This window comes from Homarus americanus, unplaced genomic scaffold, assembly GCF_018991925.1.
Source record: "Homarus americanus isolate GMGI-L3 unplaced genomic scaffold, GMGI_Hamer_2.0 scaffold5773, whole genome shotgun sequence".
Classification (NCBI taxonomy): domain Eukaryota; kingdom Metazoa; phylum Arthropoda; class Malacostraca; order Decapoda; family Nephropidae; genus Homarus; species Homarus americanus.
Window position 1 is genome coordinate 493,693 of NW_024717927.1, and position 24,803 is coordinate 518,495.

General features: G+C 42.0%; 2 protein-coding genes across 2 annotated transcripts in view; one reads left to right on the forward strand and one right to left on the reverse strand.

Moving 5' to 3' along the window:
- Nucleotides 1–23,486, reverse strand: part of LOC121859074 (histone deacetylase 4-like) — a gene marked incomplete at its 5' end in the record, with an annotated part of 37,231 nt that extends 13,745 nt beyond the window's left edge. The window contains 11 exon segments of the mRNA XM_042355747.1: nucleotides 1,301–1,339; nucleotides 4,194–4,307; nucleotides 7,530–7,703; nucleotides 9,100–9,245; nucleotides 9,875–10,001; nucleotides 13,946–14,163; nucleotides 15,253–15,384; nucleotides 18,423–18,473; nucleotides 21,551–21,567; nucleotides 21,919–21,995; nucleotides 23,331–23,486. Of these exon segments, the coding sequence (XP_042211681.1) occupies nucleotides 1,301–1,339; nucleotides 4,194–4,307; nucleotides 7,530–7,703; nucleotides 9,100–9,245; nucleotides 9,875–10,001; nucleotides 13,946–14,163; nucleotides 15,253–15,384; nucleotides 18,423–18,473; nucleotides 21,551–21,567; nucleotides 21,919–21,995; nucleotides 23,331–23,486 (1,251 nt within the window).
- A 6-nt stretch (nucleotides 23,487–23,492) lies between these two features.
- On the forward strand, nucleotides 23,493–24,558 carry LOC121859075 (protein SPT2 homolog; the record flags this gene model as incomplete). Its single annotated transcript, XM_042355748.1, has 2 exons — nucleotides 23,493–23,513; nucleotides 24,099–24,558. Coding segments are annotated over exons 1-2 (481 nt in total), but the record flags the coding sequence as incomplete, so codon positions are not given.
- Between the last annotated feature and the right edge of the window lie 245 nt (nucleotides 24,559–24,803).

Here is a 24,803-nt window from a genome sequence, read left to right on the forward strand (position 1 = left end):
ATTCTTCATGCAATCGACATCATTGGCAAGGCATGAGAAGAAGTTCCAGAAAGTTGCCTGAATGGTGTTTGGCATAAATTGTGGCCCGAGTGTGTCAACAGTTTTACGGGATTCACGAACTTAGTCCCAGAAGTGAATAGGGATATCCTCAGCTTGGCAAGAGAGGCAGGCTTTCATGAGCTGGAATCAGAAGATATTGAGGAAGTCCTGGCATCCCATACAGAAGAGTTCACCAAAGAAGATCTGCAACTGTCAACAGAACACAATCCCCTTGAAGACGACGACAACGACGAAAAACCTCAACAAACGTTAACTTCCAAGAGGTTGGCAAAAGCGTTCAACATGATCCAGCAAGGAATGCAAATCCTTATAAACGATGACCCAAACAGAAAACGTAGCTCAAAGATTCAACGCAGCATTGAGGACAGTCTTGGGTGTTACACTGAGATCTATAAGGAGAAGAGTAGCACCAACCAGTCAACACAGGATTCATTTTTTCGTCATGGGACGGCAGAAGCGGCTTCTTCACAACAGCTGGCAGCCGAGGAGGAGCAAACAGCAGCGGAGGAACCCCAGTCAGAACAGGAGGAGGAGGAGGAGACAGCCGTAGTCTCAGTGACTCACTACCCTCCTCCTCCCCTCCCGCCATCAGCCTCCTCCGCTTCACTGCCCACCACACACTCGCTCTACCACCTCCACCCATTGGTGAGCACCAATACAAACTTAGTAGTTGCATATGTATGCATTATTTTCTATAGATCTGGCAATGATTTTCTGTATATGTAAAGTATTTCATGGGGCAAAGGGAGGCTGGGGAACGTAACTTCAGTATTTTATCTATTTATGGGGAAAATTGATCCGCTTAACGTTGTTTCGTATAACGTCGCATTTTCAGGAAAATAACCCTGACGTTAAGTGAGGACTTACTGTATATGTATATGTATATGTATATATATATATATATATATATATATATATATATATATATATATATATATATATATATATATATATATATATATATATATATATATATATATATATATATATATATATATATATATATATATATATATATATATATATATATATATATATATATATATATATATATATATATATATATATATATATATATAATTCATGGTTTTTTGTCCATTTTTCACCTCATACACAAAACTATTCATTGCTAATAAGAGTAAAGTAGAAAGAAGAAGATATAACTGAACTAATTTATTGAGACCAAATTATTCCACCACATTGAAGGAACATTATTTATGCAAGCAATAATAAGACTCACCTCTGGTTCTTCCTCATGCAGTGCCTCCTCCTCCTCCTCCTACATTCCAAGAGGGTAGCACAGGGGAAGGACAAGACACACCATTAGTCATCAAGAGAGTACAGTACACTGCACAAGTCACTACAGGTTGTACACCATACAGGAGGAGCGACACCGTTCATTATTTAGGCGGAAAGTACGACATGCCGGAACACTCCACATCCCGAGTAACTTGCTCCATTCTTCTCTTCTTATTATTTACATTATTATATCTCTTTTAAATTTGTGCCTTGCCTTATAGTTTATGGCTCAAGCCGATTCGAAAATATTTTGGAATGACGATTAGTAATATATACAGTATATCCTGTTTACTGGCACCAATAGCATTTTGCACTTCAAGTTGTCATCTGTAAATCACTGTACTGTACCTGTCTGTCTTTTGTTACCACGTGTCTACAGTATTAGGATCTTTTCTTTAAATATCACAGAAACTAAATTCATTTTACCATGTCTTTGTATCTTAAATCTGTCTCTGTGTCACCTTCATTCTCTCTCTGAATACAATACATTCTTAAACTGTACTATAATTCAGGGTTTTTTTTCCAATACCACACAACAAAACATTTTCACTTCATAATCCTCAACTTATTTAGTCACAAACACCTACAACTTTACTCAAACATTTCATATAATTACTATTAGAACTGCAACAGTCAAGCCATACCATTTTCCCTAAGTGTTCCCCATTGACTCAAATACAAACATTGTAAATTATTGCCAATTGAGAGAACTTCTCTTCCTGACAATAATCTCCATCCTTCTCTCTAAGTAAATAAAGAAGTTTATTCCAACAAACTTTCTAAATTTCTAGCGATTATTTCTCTGTGTGTCCCTGTAGTACTGACACTACACTTTCATCATTATGACACATTAAAACAAACCACAAGGCAGTAGTGACTCTCCTTACTGTATTTATGTTTATCACTTTAATAAAATGTCCCACCAAGTTTACTATGTTGTTGGAGTGGAAATTAATATCTTACTGTAACACCCAATACAGTGACTTAATATCTTACTGTAACACCCAATACAGTGACTTAATATCTTACTGTAACACCCAATACAGTGACTTAATATCTTACTGTAACTCCCAATACAGTGACTACATAATAATAAAAGTGGTCAGCAGCATCTACAAACCCACTATAATACCAAGTAGATCATAATAACAAGAGCATATAATATCATATTGATGTCTGGACTGTGTCTCACTGCTGCCAGAAATATGTGATACTTGTACCTGTAGATACGTAACAAGTTCTGTACTTCCTAGACCAAGAGTTTTGGCCAAGAGAACAGCCCAGCCTTGTACATCAAGATCAACACCCCTGAACCAGGACATGTGCCATTTTTCAACAGTTTGATGGTCCAACTCATCAAGTAAACATTACCTTAACAGTCTTCAACAACTGGTGGACTGAATAAAGACAGACAGGTTTAAATACTTTTATCTCACTCAATTGTTTTTAAACTTGTGTTTCCAATCATTTTTAAGACTGATATTATTATTATTATTATTATTCCCTTGAAGAAAGCAAAATAGCTATAAGTATGATTGTGAATTATGGCAGGCACAGTGTGTTAGTAATCAAGTTAATATCACATTAACAATACTTGAAAAAATTAACAACACAATTGTAAACCCATGAGGAATACTGTGGACTCATAACACATGCAGCACAAGTTTTAAATAACAAATATTTCTCTCACAGTCACTTTAGTTAATCATCTACACTACAAACTGCACTATACAACACCTCACATTTACTGTAATTAAAAACAAAAAAACTACTATGGAATAAATACCAATTACTAATAGTGTATGTAGTTGTCTTTAAGTGTTAATATAGTAGGAACAAAGTACAGCATCATACACAGTTACTGATAAAATGCCAGAACACAACAGAAATGACCTGGTCTCATCCTTCTTCACCAAACTGATGATCAAGTTATCTTAAATTGACTTATAAACAAAACAGAGAAAAAAGTGAAGCATGAAAACAATACTGATAAACTTTCAAACTCAGGAAAGTGTCCATGATGCCTTCAAGTTACAATACCTACAGCAACAGTTATCACCTAACATATGAAATACTGTACAAACCTCTATTAGGATGAATACAACTCAGGGACTGTAACTAAGTGATAGACAAACAGGTGAAGTTATTATGTCTCGCCCTAAACTTTGATATGAAATAATGTCAATGGACTTTGATCAAAAGTATACAGTAGGTATTGTGACACTTGCCCTCTCTGAAGACACTACTGTACATCAGAGACTTGTGTTGTGTGTACTTCAATGAAATTCGTATGTAACAGTTGCACTCAGGTCAAAATTATATGTACTAATGTCAATTCTATTTGTAATTTCATGCATCACCTGAGACACATAAAAATAATAAATATCATTTAAAATGTGATCAAAATCATAAGTGACATTGGAGAATGCAGTCCAAAGTGTGTGCCCCAAAGCATTGATGGTACTGTATATACTGTACTGGGTGCATATGGACCACCTGCACTCTGATCATATATGTCACCTGAAGGCTATATACACTTGTAGCATAAGTGACATGAGAATCTGATCAAGAATATGTCACCAGACATGTACGTATGACCAATGTGTCACTGTGATTACTGTGTACATGTGATGCTCTAATAAGTCATTCACTGAGCAGCAAATTGTACAAGGAGTTTAATCTAGTATAAAAGTGAACAAAAACATCCCACAGTGACTTCTTATCAGTGTCAGTACTTGAAAACTACAGTATCTCTGAATAATATACTGTACTGTACTGCCCTAGGGAGTATCTGTACCGTTATTGTGTTCAACACCGTGACAAATCAGACTCACCTCCGGGGTTTTATCAGTTGCAATAGCCTGGGCAACAGCTGCTTCAGTTTCTTCAGCCACATTTTCTACATGGTTCTTGCTTCCTGAACGTGTCAATACCGTCTGTCGAATGTGCTGAAAGACAATAATTGTAAGCCCACTTTCTATTTACCACTCATACTTAATTAAGACCCTACCTGTCCCTCTTGTCATGCTAACTCTTTGGTACTCCCGGCCATGATCGGAAATCTCAACCCCTCGCAGTCTTTTGACGTAAATAGCATCGGTAGCGGGAACAGTTTATCCATTTTAGTAAACATTGGGTGTAGTGATCCAGGCCCAAATTGCACCCTTAGAGATGCATCTGACAACCCATGAGGCTAGTGGGTGGAACTTAGATAACTGATAGGGTTGATACACCGTTCCCTCATTTCTGCTTACGGGAGGGGTGCTCTCAGTGTGAAATAATGCCGAGCGCGAGGAGTTGTACCAGCACGGGAGCACTTAGCGACATGATCTGCGTCAAAAGACCACAAAAGGGTTACCATGACAAGATTGACTGGAGAGCCTTTGATAAAAAAAGAATACCTGATGAGGCCTTGTCATACACATGACAGGTTCTTTGCACATCACACACAAGGACACCCTGCCAATCTTGCCTGGCCACAGAATCGAACTAGCATTTATTAGAATGGAAGTTCACAGGCAATGCAACCCGAGGAGCACTGTGTAACACAGTTTAGCTGGCAATAACAACCCACATTTAGTGAAAACAGTTTATAAAAATACACTTGGTTTGACTGAGCTTTTAAAATTGAAGGCAAAAAAACAAAAAACTGAGTTCAGTAGTAGGACAATTTAGTGAGAACTGTCTCACAATTTTCTTCTTTATACAAAATATTAACACTGTAAAGTTTATAAAAACATCAACAATGAATGTGTCAAAACTACACACACGAAAAAACACATACTGCATACAGTAGAGTATAATATATGGTAATGTACATAAACTGATGTTGAATACAGAAATGGCTGAATGTTTAAAGGGTCATATCAGGGGTTAAAAGTTAGCACATTATTGTTTTGGAACATGTGTGTGTGTGTGTGTGTGTAGAGTACCTATTAAACTCTATTATATGCCAGCTTTGTACCCATGAACTTATACATACACAATAATATTCTGGTGTGTTGGGAGCTACCTATTGTATATGTCACCAATTATTTGTATAGAGTACGTACTTAAGCTGTGTAGTTCAAAACTGATAAGACACAAGTCACTCAAAAAAAAAACACGCACGCACGCACACGCACACACACAGAGCACTATTATGTCTTCATTGAATCCTTAATACAACCCTTAAACAGCATGATACACACAGGTGAGTGAGGGCAGCCATAATGCTCTGCAGCGGTGCAGGGCTTTGGCACACTCCTGCCAACCCTTTTCATCCACAGCTAAAAATATTCTACACTCCCAACTCCCTGAGCCCAGCCGGCCAGTGCATCCCATCTAGGTGAAACCATTCACTGTGGCATTGAAGAGGAACTGCTCTCCACCTTCCCTCTCACTCATGCCTCCCTCAACACCTTCTCTCTCACCCATGCCTCCCTCTATGCCCTCCCTTTCACTCATGCCTCCTTCTATGCCCTGCCTCTTGCTCATGTCTCCCAACACTTATCATCCTTTACTAATTGTGTCCATCACCAAATAAGGTTGATGATGGAACAACAATGGTCAATACATTAATCTTCACTGAGAATTATATTACACATTGATTCAAAGGACAATATTGTATTCAACTTTCATTCAAGGAAAATATTTCCTTGTGGAAGAACAACTCTGGAGGCAGCACAGTCTATGATGGTTCCTGTGCTCTTCTTAACAACTTTTATGACTATGCTTCTCTTCAGTAGTTTTCCCTGTCAACACCTAAAATGTAATTCACAGGTTCCCAACAATTGCTGGATACATTATTTAAAATGCAAGTATTGTCCAGTCTCAAATCTACCTGCTACTATAAAAATCAGTACCTGTATATTTCTTCAAATTTAGTTGCATTTCTTTACTTTTGTTTTATTTTCCTCCTTTTCTCTTTTCTTTGACCTTGAGTGTACTTGCCAAGGTTTTTTCTTTAGTTTTAACATATATTATTATTATGCTCTTTGTGCAAGATGTTGGCAAGAGCTTCACAAGTGTGGCAGCCAAACAAGATTAACACGTCTTCAGCAGAGACTTGAGACACCATTGTTAGGTCTTTGACATTGGACGGTATTTGACTGAAATATTATGGCATACTGTATAATCACAAGCATTGCTCAGTTAAAATACCGTATACAGGAAAAAATACACAAGTTAAAGATCAAAAGAAAATTTAAATGTTCATCACTTAGAAGCTATAAATACTCACCCTCTCAAGGACCAGAGTGAGATTTAAACTGCTACCTGTATTTAATCACTCGTTTCACTTCCGAGATAATCATAAACACGTGAGTCTCAATAATCTGATGTTTCTGCTCCATATTACTCAAACTACTGTATATAAAAATCTATTTAACTCCTCCAGGGATGAGCTTCCATTACTACAAAATCTTATGAAGCACAGAGCTATTTATCCTGCATATCACAGCCATGAGTCAGATATTATGCCAAGAAAAATTCCTGGCAAAGGCTTTCATTCACTGCCACCACTGGTCGCCCACTTCTATATATAGACCCAACAACATAATCATCACCGGAGTTGCTTAACTGTTTTCATTCTGATATGTGGCGCTTGACAAACAAATTTCCAATTCTTTTAGAGCATAAATATTTTTCATCTGTCAACAAGATTAATAACAATTATAATTCTGGAAGCTGAAACTAACTAGACTTTCTCTTACCCATCACCACACACATGCACACAGTGTAATAAACAAATTGTTACTTTAATATGAGTAACATCCCCAATGACGAACCATTAGTACAATCTGAGGCCTACACACGACATAATAATCAGTGACTTGCACATTACAAGCAACACACCATAAAGTGATCAAACTCATGTCTTATGGGTCTTACATTGCCTAATTTTAAATGCATAATTTATTTGATGGGACTAAATATCTTTACAGTGTATCTCATCTGTTCATAATATTTTTTTATTTTTTTCATATGTCAAAAGCTGATGTAAGATGGAAGCTTAGACAGGTGTAAAGGTGTTAAATAATATGACCTTGAACAGAGGCACAAGTGTACACCATTTTGGATATGAAAATGGTGATCTCAACATTAAAATACTTTTTTTTTCACTTGCAGTTTTAATATAAACATCAGTGGCTGGAAAGTAAAATAAACAATGACAAACAAATTAAGCCAACCTGTTTGAGAGTATGGTGGTCCAGAGTGTAGTGCTTGGGGTCAAACTGGTGGGCGGAAGGATGTCCGTGGGGGAGGAATGTCGGAGGCTGACCCTGCAGCACTGGGTGACCTAAGGGTAGTGGGGATGAATGCGTTCTGCTCAGTGGCCGCTGGAGGGTTCGTCCGGGCCGAACCTATAGTGGAACGGTCGGAACCGAGGTAATAATCAAACTAATTCCTGGTAAAATTTTTATGTGGTTAATCAACAGACATACAAGGACACAACTGAAGAAAATTGAAGGACAAAATCCTTCTCTTTGAACCACATGTGACTCACTGATAGCTAACTTATCACCTCACACAAGAAAAAGGCTCCCAATACCCTATACCAACGTGTTGGTCGACTCAACATAAACTTATAGATATTCTTAATTCCTGTATCACTCTCCTCTCATGCTTCCCTTTCTCTTCTTCAGTTACCTACTCTTGGTCATAGTGTGTGGTGGTACAGCATGAGTACAGTAGTGAAGCTCAGATACAATGTTACCACTTGGTAAGGCCATTTACATATAATGATAATGTCATTACAACTGGTTAACTGATTAGCAGTCCTTAACATTAACAATGGTAGTCTTCCTAACTTTATACTGTACTCATATATATATATATATATATATATATATATATATATATATATATATATATATATATATATATATATATATATATATATATATATATATATATATATATATATATATATATATATATATATATATATATATATATATATATATATATATATATATATATATATATATGTATAATCAATGACCTCACCAGCAAGGAATCGAACCCTCGACCTACTGGGTGGGACTAGGGAACGCTTACCGGCTAGGCCACAAGGACACTAAAAGCAGTTCTAGACTCTGTTATATTTCACACAAAGCCTGTTCATCGAGCTGATGGCGCCGTGAACCTCATTGGGAAACTGCCCGTGCCTCTTATGTGGTGTCAGTAGCATTTTACCGAATCCAGCTGGTATGAAACGCGAGGTACATATATATACTTCATTTTTAGTCCATATAACACGCGGACTTTGAACATAATATATATATATATATATATATATATATCATACAACATAATCTCTCTCTCTCTCATCTACTGTGACCATACAGTACTGCACCATCCCCACAACTCATCTCCAATGTTCAATTTCTACAGAAACTCAGCCTCTAGATTAACAAAATAATTCCTCTAATACACATCCTAACATTCTATATCTACAATATTTGTTTATTGCTTGGCAGATAAATCCCAATAAAACTCCTGACACAGATTATATTAGTCTTCTTGTTCTCAATATCTCTGGCTCAAAAGACACTTTGGATATAGGGATATAGAAAAATGTTTTATGAAAAAAGATTTGAGAGAGAGAGAGAGAGAGAGGAGAGAGAGAGAGAGAGAGAGAGAGAGAGAGAGAGAGAGAGAGAGAGAGAGAGAGAGAGAGAGAGAGAGAGAGAGAGAGAGACAAATCAAATTAAATTTTCCTTGTTAGTAGTCAATAAATGATTTAATTAAACTAACCTGTGTGTCACTCATATTGGCCATAGCATTAGGGTGATAAATGCCACCACGCATGATGCCCCCACCAGAACTAGTGTCCATGGCGGTCACCTGCTGTTGCCGGCTCATACTGCCTGCAGCTGGTCCATAACCTTCTCTATCAATTACTGCAAAAGAACTCATGACTGTTAGACTATAGTGCAGTATAGTACAGTACGATACAGTACGGTAGTGCAGTATAGTACAGTGCAGTATAGTACAGTGCAGTATAGTGCAGTGCAGTACAGTACAGTAGTGCAGTATAGTACCGTAAAATACAGTACGGTACAGTACAGTATAGTAAAGTGCAGTATAGTACAATGCAGTATAGTACAGTATGGTACGTTACGGTACAGTACAGTACAGTACAGTACGGTACAGTACTGTACAGTCCACTACAGTACAACAAAATTCACCTATAATACAAACTTGTCATTTATCAGTTAAGATGGTTAGTGCTGTTAAACAATACTGTAGTAAATAAAATATTTATGAATATTAAATACTTCCACTATGTACTGTAGGCATGGAATAAATATATACACAGGCCAAGTTTAGTTGTTTTATATTTTGTGACAATTTTTCCTGATAAGAACTGTTAAATTAGATGAGAAAATCATCTAAAATATTGAAACTAAGGAGTAACATAAATAATTAATATTAGGGGTTAACTGTCTGTTGTGATATTCATGACAACAGATGCCAGCCACTATGTTGAAACAGAGGGAGTGTGGAGTGTCAAGGAGGGGTGCCATACCTGGCAGTGTGGGGTAGTAGGGAGGCGTGGAAGAGAGGACATGACTGGTAAGAGGCATGCCAACATGAGCAGCCAGGCCAGCAGCACGCATGTCTGCCTCTGATACTATGGGTAATTTCATCCCCTCCTGGAAAGCAAAAGAAAAATAAATATTTAAGTTTTTGTACAGCTGACAGTGGACAAGATTACCCATGAAACACTGCCTATTTTATTCTCTAAATGTCTATACAGCATACTGACATACTGTACAGTACAGTATTGTATCTTTCTTCATTGTCTAAAGTCTTCCCTGATATATTTTATACAATCAGATTGGTACTGTACTGTATTATTAAATGTTACCTGTCGAAATGGACAAAAACTTGAGTCTAATGAAGTGAATCTGTATAAGTGTAATTCACTCTGTGTACAATATTTATTTCAAGATTTTTCTACTTCCTGAACTGTTGAAATTGACACACTGCACAATGCATCTTTATATCATTAGATAAAACAAGATGACCTATAATGTTAAAGATGTGAACACAATGAAAGGTGATCATAATGGTGTACAGTACAGTGCAGTACAGTACAGTACTCTAAGTCTATTTCATAACACATTTTGAAACAACAGTTACAAAATTAAATTGCCACTTGAGTCTCCTTGTTTACATGGATGTGTTGCAGCTGATATCATGGACCACAAGGTGTGACACATAGTACAGTTGTTTGTTTTGGAAGGAGTCGAGTCTCAGATGGTACAGTCTTTAAAATGGAATGTGATTCTGTACCAATATATATTAATCCTGACATTTTGCTGCTATTCTGTACAACTGAGTGGACAAAGTATGATATAAAAGTTGGGTTGAGAAAGGTTGGGGGACGTCACTGAATCTATTACTTCCTACAAATAAGAGAGGAACAGGCTTGATAGGAAACACCATTTAACCAAAAGGTATCAATGCAATATAATGTTTATGGGCAGGGAACCTGGTTACAGTTTACAAAGAATTATAGAAACATACAAAACAGCATGAGTGAATGACAGAACAGTACCCTACACATACCAGTAATGTATAGTGAAACAAGAATAATGAAAGTAACCCAAAAATAGCCCTGAGGTAACCATAATCGTTGGAGTCTTTGTCTTCCGTCAGTAATATAATACTGTACTAAGAATTAACAATAATAAAAATATGAAATAATGCTAATATACAGTTGTGTTTAGCGAGAGAAGTGAGTGTAGTTACCTCACTGTCAACCCCCTCAAAACAATAAAACAAACACGTGCCCGTACCCCCGCGACCTTGAAACGTGAACGTGACTCGCGAGCTTCATCATTCGCTATCCTCAATTTTCACATCGATATTTCATCTAACTCGTCTTCAATCTACAATATATATAAATACAGGGGTCTATCAAATCGTTGATTTTTTTTCCTTTTTGTAAAACGTGAGTAAATGGCCATGAAAACTAAATGAAAAGGAGAATAATGGCAAAAGTCATCACCGCTGGGACACGCGTCCACCATTCAACAGCCGCGTTGATAAACTTGAATGTGGTTCGCTAACGGGGGCCGCTGTGCGCCATCTTGGCTTCTGCCTGGCTTACCTCTTGGCACTAACACACATACTTCTGTCTCACTTTGCTTATGCATTTCTATTCACGTCCTACCTAGTTCTAAGTTTATTCAACCAAGTCTAATGAACGGATTACTCTTTAAGTACCTACTGTTTCCTCGAGACAAATGTATTTGCATTGTCAACATTATCTTAATATATTGCCCCTTCTTGCTAAATGCATCTATGTCTTATGTCTACCATTAACCCACATAAATTCATACTATTTCCCTTGTATGATCGTCCCCGTTCTTTGTTTAACGAGTTGCATATACACTACTTGACTACCTCAAGTTAGCAACACACTACACAGTTATCATACTTTGTGAATGTCTTGTTGTGGCTCCCACTCCACCAGATATAAACAGGTGTACTATATTGTGTAGACCTTCCTTGTTACCGAGCGGTACTGAGTGGTTGACCCTGCAGCGTCCATCAACACTAGATGACTATGTCTCCCAGTAGACGGCATACTATAGTACAACCCATAAACAGTTAGTGCTATTCTGAATATGGTTGTTGATGTGATATGAGAGATAACATATCCACCCGACTTAGCTGTGCATGAAACACCTATTATCTGTTGACCCTGAAATTGCCTCGTTAGACCCATACATAACAAAACTCATGTCAGTCAAGATTTTTTTTATTTTTTTTATATATATTTTTTTGGGGGGGTGGGGGGGGGTTATGTTAATTGTGTTATATTGTAATTTAATAAATGTTCCCATATCAATGTATCAGTATACTGGTGGTGCCTTGGTGGTGTTGGCGCCATATTCGGCAGCTGACTCCCTCACACAAGGCATCTCCGCGTGCTAAATTTGTTAACACTATTTATTGCTCACATATGTCCAGGCCAAAACGAGATTTGATATTAAATTGTGGATAATATTTCAACAAATGGGTTCATCAAGTGTGTGTGCCTAACATTTTATCCTCATGTATGTAAGTGTCATTGTTGTTATGTCATATATGTGTGGTCAACATGCCGAATATTTCTGTCTCTCACTCTTTTCACAGACTTCAATTTACAGAGTGGAAACGTATCACACACACACACAGGCGGGGATGGAAGGCACCTGCACATTCCGACAGTGAGTCGTTTAGTCTGGCTTCGTCCGTTTTGGCGCGCGAGTCAAGTCTGTGAATCACGTGAGGCCTTTCCGGTAACCAGAAAAATAACCACTACAGTTTACACAAGCACAATCTATCTCACACACACAAAAAAATTCTGAAATTTATATAAACCGCAAACACAAACATCTGAAGAAGCGTTCAGTAAATCTCACAATGCAGAAGGCGAAGCAGATAAGTGCTGGCATAATTTACCAAGATGACACATCCAAGCTCGCCTGACGTCACACTTGTCTAGTGACGTAGACACGAGATCAGGTGTTGATTGGTCGGCCAGCAATGTGGCGTTCAGTGTCACGTCTATATATATATATATATATATATATATATATATATATATATATAATTACGATCTTACAGTGACTCTTGCTGTACCATTACGCTAACAACTACAGTACACCAGGTTGGCTAGTCACAACACAGCCTCACCCTCGTCAACATGGCCACGCCCACTACAGATTACTGTATTTCTTCGGAAATTTGTAGAGTAGTGATTGTTAATATTCGCCTTGGTATTACCGCCAAGAATAGTTATATTAGAGAACGTTTCCAAGATGACAGTTTCAAGGAATATCTTACAGCAGCCATCAAAGATTCTATCATTAATTACTCGGGTTAACCTTGGCTAGGTGTGTGTGTGTGTGTTAATCATAATAATGGTTGTCCCTCGTGGGTGACCGGCAGTATGGCCACCTGCACGTATATTTATCTAACTTAGGTGTAGAAGCTGTGGCCAACACAACAACCACACCTGGGTTAGCGAGGTGTATGATCCAGTTTAAGAGTTACTCAGGAAGACTAACCATTACCCCAAAACCAAGGACTCTCGTAAGGAACTATAACTCTTATGGGAGTAATTTAATCTATTAGTTGGATGTTTGTCCCAGAGATGGCGCTGGTATGTCGGCTGTCTGTTTACACCTTTTGAGCTCCACTTGGGGGTAGGGGGCGTGGCGTGGGGTCAGGGGGCGTGGCGTGGGGGGCGTATGGGGGTGGGGGCGTGGCGTGGGGTCAGGGGGCGTGGCGTGGGGTCAGGGGGCTGTAAACACCGGCCACCGTTGTGTTGTTTGTGAGAAAAACAAAGAAAATGATAGAGCTAAGGTTTCATAACTTCTCAAAAGACAGGAAAGGTAAGTTCATGGTTCATGAAGCTGCTTCATAAACAGTGACGACTAAATTACAGTTTAGCATTTCATCACTTGGCTTACTAGCGGCAGTTCTCTTATGTGTTACTTTGTCGTGAACCTTATTGTCCATTAACACCCATCGAGTACACTCGTCCCTTTATATACTTGTTTATAGTATATATACGTATATAAGGAAAGTCAGTACTCACAGGTTGTGTGGAATGTGGTGGTCGTCCCATGGAGATATTTGGTAGGGAGGAATACACGGCGGGGTCAGGGATTGACACCTGACCTCCCCCGCCGTGGGCGCCGTAGGGGGACCCGCCCCCTTCTTCGTGGATGGGCGTCGACCCTGGCGAAGACCTGGAGGGTGGCATGCCGTTGGGTGGTGAGCTCTGCCCGCTGTCCGGCGTAGACCCGCTCTCCACTGACGCAAGAAAACAAACATGAGTCAATTTCTCCCAAACACTTAACACTACAGTTATGTAATAATATGTTTTCATTAGTTATTTCTATAATATATATACTGTATATTATATACCTGTTATAACCATTACTCAGAGTAGAGGTACAGGAGACTAACTCAGGCTACTGTACAGTATATCGCAGGAATGTAGCAAAAGACTGGCGACTATAAATAAATGATGATGACTGATAGGTGCCAGAGTGAGTACACGTCTGGTGCCAGTGCCAGAGTACACGTCTCTATATTAAGTATTTTGACCTTGTCTCTCATAGAGGGTATAGATGACCTTAGGTATTCATGTTAAACTAACCTAACAGTGTATTTATCCTCTGTTAATGTGGGTGACGCTGCAGGTCTTCCATAACTAACAGTATAGTGTCTCAGCTCGTGTAGGCTGTAAGGAGTACGGTATTACATTATTGATCTGTGTTATAACTGACCCGCCAATAACACTGTGGGACCTAGCGGCGTGAGATAGGTCCACAATTAATAACTACCCTACTTCACTTATCACAGTTTTTTGTGAATCTCTGTTTGAAAAATAAGTGTTATACCAAACATTAAATCCTGAACTTAAATAAAACAATTTGTTTTTACTACTTTATGGGTCAGTTCAGGGGATTAAGATAAGCATGACAATAATGTTCATCACACAGCATCATCGTGTTAACCCTTGATGTGACTCCCACACTGTTAACTTCCTACACCAACACTCACAATATTCCATTCCACAACTGGTCGACCTCGGGACACTTCCTCAGGTAACAGAATGTGGATCTAAATATCTCCTGTGACGACACGGGCGAGAGAATACACCGGCCTTCACGTCCACTGTGTGTGTGCCATGGTGTTAAGGCCATGTCCTCTGACGGCCCTCATGACCCAACAACACCGACCTTGTACACGAGCCACCACTCCACCAAGAGCACGACTCTACTCGACTTACCTGCACTATAGGACCTCACCGTCTCCAACAGGACCCACAGAACACAACTTACCTGTGCTGTAAGACCCTGTAAGACCCAGAGAAGCCCCGAGGACCTGACTCACCTGTGTTATAAGGAGGTCGACGCTTGAGGGAGCCTGGCAGACGGTCCTTGCGCCGTACAAAGGGTGAAGGTCGCCGCTCGTTGCCCATCCTCTGCTTGTGTCGAGCCTTCAAGCAGATGTTAGGCTCCGAGGCTACCAGTTACAAGGTTAGTCAGTGGTTAGTCACGCCTCAACACACAGCTACACTACATTATAGTCACACAATACGTACACTATACCAGCTTGGGTGTATTGTTAGTATACTCCACACTAGTTAAAGTAAACTCTGATGTGAGGTGGAGTATGTTGTTGATACAGTACCCACACAAACACTCGTCAGGCCTACATCACTGTGGTCACAATATTGTGAACTACAGCAGGTTAATATTATCAACAGTCTTGTATACAAGGTAACACCAGACTGTGGCATTATACCAACACACACAAACCATAATACAGAAAAATATTAAACTTGCTACCAAAAACATTAATACCACATCAAATTGTTATAAGAACACAATGTAGTAAGTTGACGGATATGAAGACTTATTTTACTCTCCAGCAGCCCGTACATGCCGCCGGGCCACTAGAGGGTCGACCTAACAACCCCAGTACTGTACCGCCGGCCACTAGGGTCACGACCTAACAACCACCAGTACTGTACCGCCAGGCCACTAGAGGTCACGACCTAACAACCACCAGTACTGTACCGCCGGGCCACTAGAGGGTCACGACCTAACAACCACCCAGTACTGTACCGCCGGGCACTAGAGGGTCACGACCTAACAACCCCAGTACTGTACCGCCAGGGCCACAGAGGTCGACCTAACAACCACCAGTACTGTACCGCGGGCCACTAGAGGTGCGACCTCAACAACCACCAGTACTGTACCGCCAGGCCACTAGAAGTGCGACCCAACAACCACCAGTACTGTACCGCCAGGCCACTAGAGGTCGACCTAACAACCCCAGTACTGTACCGCCAGGCCACTGGGGTCACGACCTAACAACCACCCAGTACTGTACCGCCGGGCCACTAGAGGATCGACCTAACAACCACCAGTACTGTACCGCCGGGCCACTAGAGGGTCACGACCCAACAACCACAGTACTGTACCGCCAGGCCACTAGAGGTCGACTAACAACCCCAGTACTGTACCGCCAGGCCACTGAAGGGTCGACCTAACAACCACCCAGTACACTGCCGGGCTACTAGAGGTCACGACAACAACCACCAGTACTGTACCGCCAGGCCACTAGAGGGTCACGACCTAACAACTCAGTACTGTACCGCCAGGCCACTAAGAGGGTCACGACCTAACAACCACCCAGTACTGTACCGCCGGGCCACTAGAGGTCACGACCTAACAACCACCCAGTACTGTACCGCCAGGCCACTAGAGGGTCACGACCTAACAACCACCCGTACTGTACCGCCAGGTCACTGGGGTACGACCCAACAACCCCAGTACTGTACCGCCAGGCTACTAGAGGTCGACCTAACAACCACCCAGTACTGCACCGCCAGGCACTAGAGGTCACGACCTAACAACCCCAGTACTGTACCGCCGGGCCACTAGAGGGTCACGACTAACAACCACCCAGTACTGTACCGCCAGGCCACTAGAGGGTCAGCCTAACAACCATCAGTTGACTGCCGCCAGGCCACTATAGGGTCACGACCTAACAACCACCCAGTACTTACCGCCAGGCCACTAGAGGGTCACGACCTAACAACCACAGTACTGTACCTGCCAGGCCACTAGAGGTCACGACCTAACAACCACCCAGTACTGTACCACCAGGCCACTGGGGTCACGACCTAACAACCACCAGTACTGTACCGCCGGGCCACTGGGGTCACGACTAACCACAGTACTGTACCTTGAGCCACTAGAGGTCACGACCCAACAACCACCCAGTACTGCCGCCAGGCCACTAGAGGTCACGACCTAACAACCACCCAGTACTGTACCGCCGGGCCACTAGAGGGTCGACCTACCCAACACAAGCAGCAGTCATGACATCTTTTTCATCTTGTGTTGAGTATTATATTGGTTTGTATATATCACACACTCACACGTGGGGTTTACTGTACAGCTCAGGACCAGTTCATGACGGGCGCTATTTTCGTGCTATGAGGGGGGGGGTGGGGGGTGAGGGGTGGGGGGGTGAGGGGGAGATTATGTAAGTCCGTGGGTCTGTGGACAGGGGTTAGGAGGAAATAGGGGGGGTGAGGGAGAGGTGGGTGAGTCACGCAGGGGTGACCTTGATGTCTGACACGAGACAGGCACACCAAGGTGACCACCCCCTCCTTCCCTCTACCACCCACACCCTCAACACCCACACCACCACACACCCACCTCTACCACCACCACTACACATCCACACCCCTCTCCCCACACACACACACACACACAAAACAAAATAAGAAAACATAACAAAAATAACAACAAAATAGACTACAAAAGGGCAGCCGTAGCAGTAAATAAAGGTGTGAGTGTGTGTGTGTGTGTGTGTGTGTGTGTGTGTGTGTGTGTGTGGTGACCCAGGTACCGTGTGTGTGTGTGTGTGTGGGTGGGTGATGGCGTGGTCCGCGGGTGAGCCTGACGTATAGTGGACGGTCACAGGTGATGGGTCAACATAACGTATTTGTTGTGGTTAAAGGAACAACATCTCGGCTATATCTTACCTGTTGCCTAATACATCACACCTGTCTTATTGATCATGTAACATCATATCTTGTGTGTGTGTGTGTGTGTGTGTGTGTGTGTGTGTGTGTGTGTGTGTGTGTGTGTGTGTGTGTGTGTGTGTGTGTGTGTGGTGTGTGTGTGTGTGTGTGTGTGTGTGTGTGTGTGTGTGTGTGTGTGTGTGTTATTATCAACTCCATGCTGTTATAAATACTATATATGTCAAATCATTTATCTATGTTTGTCATATATCTATCTACCTGTCTACCAATTATCTATCTCAGGTAATGTAAACAAACAAACAAAGAAACAAACAACAAACACTAAGAAAGTAGTGAAACCTCGATATACCGGACTTTATCTCCCTATAATCTAACGGACCCTCGATATACCGGACTTTCCTCTCCATATAGTCCGTTAAATAGAGGTTTCACTGTAAAACTATATCTCTTTTGTTCTCATAATTAGAACTAGCTCACTCTCTCTCTCTCTCTCTCTCACCTGTCTTTCGGAGGAAAGTTATCCTCGAATTTTCCAAGACGTTGCCGGGGCCTGTGGGGGAGAAGAGTGGATGGGTTAGTTGTTGACGTAGTGGTGGTTGAAGGGTGGTGGTTGATGGGGGTGGTGGTTGAGGTGGTGGTTGATGTGGGGGTGGTTGATGTGGGGGGTGGCTAAGGGTGGTGGTTGAAGGGTGTGTTGTGGTGGTTGAAGGGTGTTGTTGGTGGTGGTGTGGAAGGGGTGTTGTTTGTGGTGGTTGAAGGGTGTTGTTTGTGGTGGTTGAAGGGTGTTGTTTGTGGTGGTGGTGGTGGTGGTGGTTGAAGGGTGTTGTTTGTGGTAGATGTTGTTTTGTGGTAAGGGGTGTTGTTTGTGGTGGTGGTGGTGGTGGTGGTGGTTGAAGGGTGTTGTTTGTGGTGGTGGTGGTGGTGGTTAGAGGGGTGTTGTTTGTGGTAGTGGTGGTAGTTGAAGGGGTGGTGGTTGAAGGATAGTGGTGGTTGATGTGGGGGTGGTTGAAGGGTGGTGGTTGATGGGGGTGGTTGAAGGGTGGTGGTTGATGTGGTGGTCGTTTGATGTGGTGGTGGTTGATGGGTGGTGGTTGATGTGGGGGTGGTTGAAGGCAGGGATGTGAAGGGGGTGAGTTTGATGTGTTGGTGGTAGAAGGGTAGTGGTTGATGTGGGGTGGTTGAAGGGGTGGTGGTTGATGTGGTGGTGGTTGAAGGGTGGCTGCTGAAGTGGTGATGGTGGTGGTAGGATTGTTGTTGATGAATCACAGGTAAATAACAAAACACAGTAAGTAAATATTAACCTTATTGCTTGGTTTCATCTCTCTCTCTCCTCTCTCTCTCTCTCTCTCTCTCTCTCTCTCTCTCTCTCTCGTCTTCTAACAAGGATAAGAGACATCACCATGACAACGAACAAGGAGGGAGGGAGGGAGGGAGGGAAAGGCCAGTAGGTGGAAAAGAGAAGGGTATAGGATAGGTTGACGAAAGGAGAGGCTAGTGGGTTAGGGGGAGAGGAGGAGGGTAGGAAGGAAGGAAGGAGGGTAGGAATGGATGGGGAGGGAGGCAGGGAGAGATAGGGAGGCAGGGGAGGTAGGGGGAGACATTAATACAGTATTAAGTTATGGTCCTGGTGTTATAGGTTGGCTGCTCTGGGTGTTATAGGTTATGGCTGCTCTGGTGTTAGGTTTGGCTGCTCTGGAGGTTATGGCTGCTCTGGGTGTTATAGGTTATGGCTGCTCTGGGTGTTATAAGTTATGGCTGCTCTGGGTGTTATAAGTTATGGCTGCTCTGGGTGTTATAGGTTATGGCTGCTCTAGGTAGGTTATGGCTGCTCTGGTGTTATAAGTTATGGCTGCTCTGGGTGTTATAAGGGCGCCAGTTATGAGGTTAGGCCCTGGTTATAGTTCGCTGTCTGGGTGTTATAGGTTGCTGTCTGGGTGTTATAGGTTATGGCTGCTCTGGGTGTTATAGGTTATGGCTGCTCTGTGTTATAGGTTATGGCTGCTCTGGGTGTTATAGGTTATGGCTGCTCTGTGTTATAAGTTATGGCTGCTCTGGTGTTATAAGTTGGCTGCTCTGGGTGTTATGTTATGGCTGCTCTGGGTGTTATAGGTTATGGCTGTTGGGTGTTATAGGTTATGGCTGCTCAGATAGTTATGGCTGCTCTGGGTGTGGTTATGGCTGCTCTGGGTGTTATAGGTTATGGTTGCTCTGGGTGTTATAAGTTATGGCTGCTCTGGGTGTTATGTTATGGCTGCTCTGGGTGTTATAGGTTATGGCTGCTCAGGGGATGTTATGGCTGCTCTGGGTGTTATGTTATGGTTGTCTGGGTGTTATAAGTTATGGTTGCTCGGTGTTATAGGTTATGGCTGCTCTGGGTGTTATAGGTTATGGTTGCTCTGGGTGTTATAAGTTATGGCTGCTCTGGGTGTTATAGGTTATGGTTGCTCTGGTGTTATAAGTTATGGTTGCTCTGGGTGTTGGTTATGGCTGCTCTGGGTGTTATGTTGTGGTTGCTCTGGGTGTTATGTTGGCTGCTCTGGGTGTTATAGGTTGCGGCTGCTCTGGGTGCATAGGTTAGGTTGCTCTGGGTGTTATAGGTTATGGTGCTCGGAGTTATGTTATGGTTGCTCTGGGTGTTATAAGTTATGGCTGCTCTGGGTGTTATAGGTTATGGCTGCTCTGGGTGTTATAAGTTATGGCTGTCTGGGTGTTAAGTTATGGTTGCTCTGGTGTTATAAGTTATGGCTGCTCTGGGTGTTATAGGTTATGGCTGCTCTGGTGTTATAAGTTATGGTTGCTCTGGGTGTTAATGTTATGGTTGCTCTGGGTGTTATAAGTTATGGCTGCTCTGGGTGTTATAGGTTATGTTGCTCTGGAGTTATTAAGTTATGGCTGCTCTGGGTGTTATAGGTTATGGTTGCTCTGGGTGTTATGTTATGGCTGCTCTGGGTGTTATAAGTTATGGCTGCTCTGGTTGTAGTTATATTGCCTTGGGTGTTATAAGTTATGGTTGCTCTGGGTGTTATAAGTTATGGCTGCTCTGTTATGTTATGGCTGCTCTGGGTGTTATAGGTTATGGCTGCTCTGGGTGTTATAGGTTATGGCTGCTCGGTGTTATGAGTTATGGTTGCTCTGGGTGTTATAGGTTATGGCTGCTCTAGTAAGTGTTGCGTTGCCTGGGTGTTATAAGTTATGTGTCTGGGTGCTAAGTTATGGCGTCTGGGTGTTATAGGTTATGGCTGCTCTGGGTGTTATAGGTTATGGTTGCTCTGTGTTATGTTATGGTTGTGGTGTTATAAGTTGCTCTGGGTGTTATAGGTTATGGTTGCTCTGGGTGTTATAGGTTATGGCTGTCTGGGTGTTATAAGTTATGGCTGCTCTGGGTGTTATAGGTTATGGCTGCTCTGGGTGTTATAGGTTATGGCTGCTCTGGGTGTTATAAGTTATGGCTGCTCTGGGTGTTATAAGTTATGGCTGCTCTGGGTGTTAAGGTTATGGCTGCTCTGTGTTATAAGTTATGGCTGTTTGTTATAAGTTATGGTTGCTCTGGGTGTTATAAGTTATGGCTGCTCTGTGTTATAGGTTATGGTTGCTCTGGGTAAATAACACTAAGGACGTCACGGTTACAGTGTGGGTGACGTGTACTGCCATTTGTCACTACAGGGCAGGGGCCCCAAGCTCCAATAAATAGTTAGGTTAGGTTAGGTTAGGTTAGGTTAGGTTAGGTTTATCTGGGGTAATTTGATGCTTGTTATATAAGGACAGGATTTTCTGATGTATTTAGGTGTAATAAACTGGATAACTTTAGATATTTATAAAAAATGTGGGATGTGAAGGCGAGTCTACCTAACTCTGACCCGAGACTCAGAGCCCGCAGCTGTCATAATTCGAGAGAGGGACACATTGACTCCTACAGATACACTATAGGACTCCGGTAAGGACATCTCCAGCAGGGTCTAAGGCAACAAGGCCCCTATGACTCCTATAAGACTCACCAGTTGGCCAGGGTGGAGGAGCCAGCCGCCCCTGTCTGCGCCGCCTCACGCTGCTGCTTCTTCTGTAGTATCACCTCCTGTAGGGGGACACACGTCACACATTAACTACCTGTACACGTCATTCATTAACTACCTGTACTTGTCATTCATTAACTACCTGTACGTCACTCATTAACTACCTGTACGTCACTCATCAACTACCTGTACATCATTAACTACCTGTACACGTCATTCATTAACTACCTGTACACGTCATTCATTAACTACCTGTAGTCACCATTAACTACCTGTACGTCATTAACTACCTGTACGTCACTCATCAACTACCTGTACATAATTAACTACCTGTACACGTCATTCATTAACTACCTGTACACGTCATTCATTAACTACCTGTACGTCACTCATTAACTACCTGACACGTCACTATCAACTACCTGTACGTCATTAACTACCTGTACACGTCACCATTAACTACCTACACGTCATTCATTAACTCCAATCACATCAACTACCTGTACGTCATTAACACCTGTACGTCATTCATTAACTACCTGTAACGTCATTCATTAACTACCTGTAACGTCATTCACACTACCTGTACGTCACTCATTAACTACCTGTACACGTCACTCATCAACTACCTGTACGTCATTAACTACCTGTACACGTCACTCATTAACTACCTGTACACGTCATTCATTAACTACCTGTACACGTCACCATCAACTACCTGTACGTCATTAACTACCTGTACACGTCATTCATTAACCACCTGTACACGTCATTCATTAACTACCTGTACACGTCATTCATTAACTACCTGTACGTCATCATTAACTACCTGTAACGTCACTCATCAATTACCTGTACGTCATTAACTACCTGTACACGTCACCATTAACTACCTGTACACGTCATTCATTAACTACCTTGTACACGTCATTCATTAACTACCTGTACACGTCACTCATCAACTACCTGTACGTCATTAACTACCTGTACACGTCACTCATTAACTACCTGTACACGTCATTCATTAACTACCCGTACACGTCATTCATTAACTACCTGTATACGTCACTCATTACCCCTGACCCACAACACTGACCTAAGGATCACCCTGACCACCCAACACTACCCTAAGGATCACCCTGACCCACAACACTTACCTAAGGACCACCCTGACCTAAACAGACCTGAGGAGGACCACCCTGACCCCACAACACTGACCTGAGGACCACCCTGACCCAAACAGACCTGAGGAGGACCACCCTGACCCCACAACACTGACCTGAGGACCACCCTGACCCAACCAGACCTGAGGACCACCCTGACCCACAACACTGACCTAAGGACCACCCGTGACCCACAACAGACCTGAGGGCCACCCTGGCCTAAGGACCACTGACCTGAAGTCTCTGTTTAACCTCGGAGGAGGCGACGGCGGAGTGCTCGTTCTTGTCCTTCTTCTTGAGGGCCTCCAGCCGCTCAATCTCCTTCCTCTGTTTCTCCACACGTTCCTCCTCCGCCCGCTGACTCTGCTGCTCCAGGTACTGCTGCTTGAGAGATAGATGGCAGAGTTGATGGCCGCTGTCTGGTCTATACACACACTGACACATACATACATACATACACACATATATACATATACATATACACATACATACACATATATACATACACACACACACATACACACACACACGTGAGGGAGTTACTACACTACATGTCTGCTGTTCAACACCTCAGCTCACATGATCTACGTGTGTAAACATTAATCTGTATGTTCACAAAATGTTCCTTCATCTTTCTCCAATGAAGGCTTTTGTTAAACCACCAATGTATGTAATAAGTCATTTATGTCCAATGTATATTTTCAGCCTTCGGGCTGCAAACTTTTTCAATAAACCGTTTATTATTATTATTATTATTATTATTATTATTATTATTAATTACATGAATTATATATATATATATATATATATATATATATATATATATATATATATATATATATATATATATATATATATATATTGCATACAAACATACATACACACACACACAAGGCTTCACATCCTGCTGTGTGGCTCCACTGAGTCACACAACAACAATTACTTCCACTAGTCACCGTCACAACCAACACGTTCTTAAAACACAACAAATATTATTTACAGGACACCGTGTTCTGGTACAATGTTGGGGCAGGTCAAGCATCAATAGGTACTGGACCAGGTGAGGCATCAATAGGTACTGGACCAGGTCAGGCATCAATAGGTACTGGACCAGGTCAGGCATCAATAGGTACTGGACCAGGTGAGGCATCAATAGGTACTGGACCAGGCTGTATCACAGGTACTGGACCAGGTGAGGCATCAATAGGTACTGGACCAGGTGAGAAATCAATAGGTACTGGACCAGGTGAGAAATCAATAGGTACTGGACCAGGTGAGGAATCAATAGGTACTGGACCAGGTCAGGCATCAATATGTACTGGACCAGGTGAGGCATCAATAGGTACTGGACCAGGTGAGGCATCAATAGGTACTGGACCAGGTGAGGCATCAATAGGTACTGGACCAGGTGAGAAATCAATAGGTACTGGACCAGGTGAGAAATCAATAGGTACTGGACCAGGTAATAAGTATCACATCTTTTGGTCAACATGTTACACACACTAAGAAATGTTGATGGTGAGAACACCTTTACCCCAAAACCCTTAACAAACACTGCAACACAAACGAGCAACACCTGTGGATGATCTTCTCCCCCCCCCCCACACACTTACAACTATCACTTCTCCACACCTCTAACGTGGTCAAGGTCGATCGTTGTAGCATCAACCAACCACACCAGTTATTTAATAGTATGGGAAGTGAGAG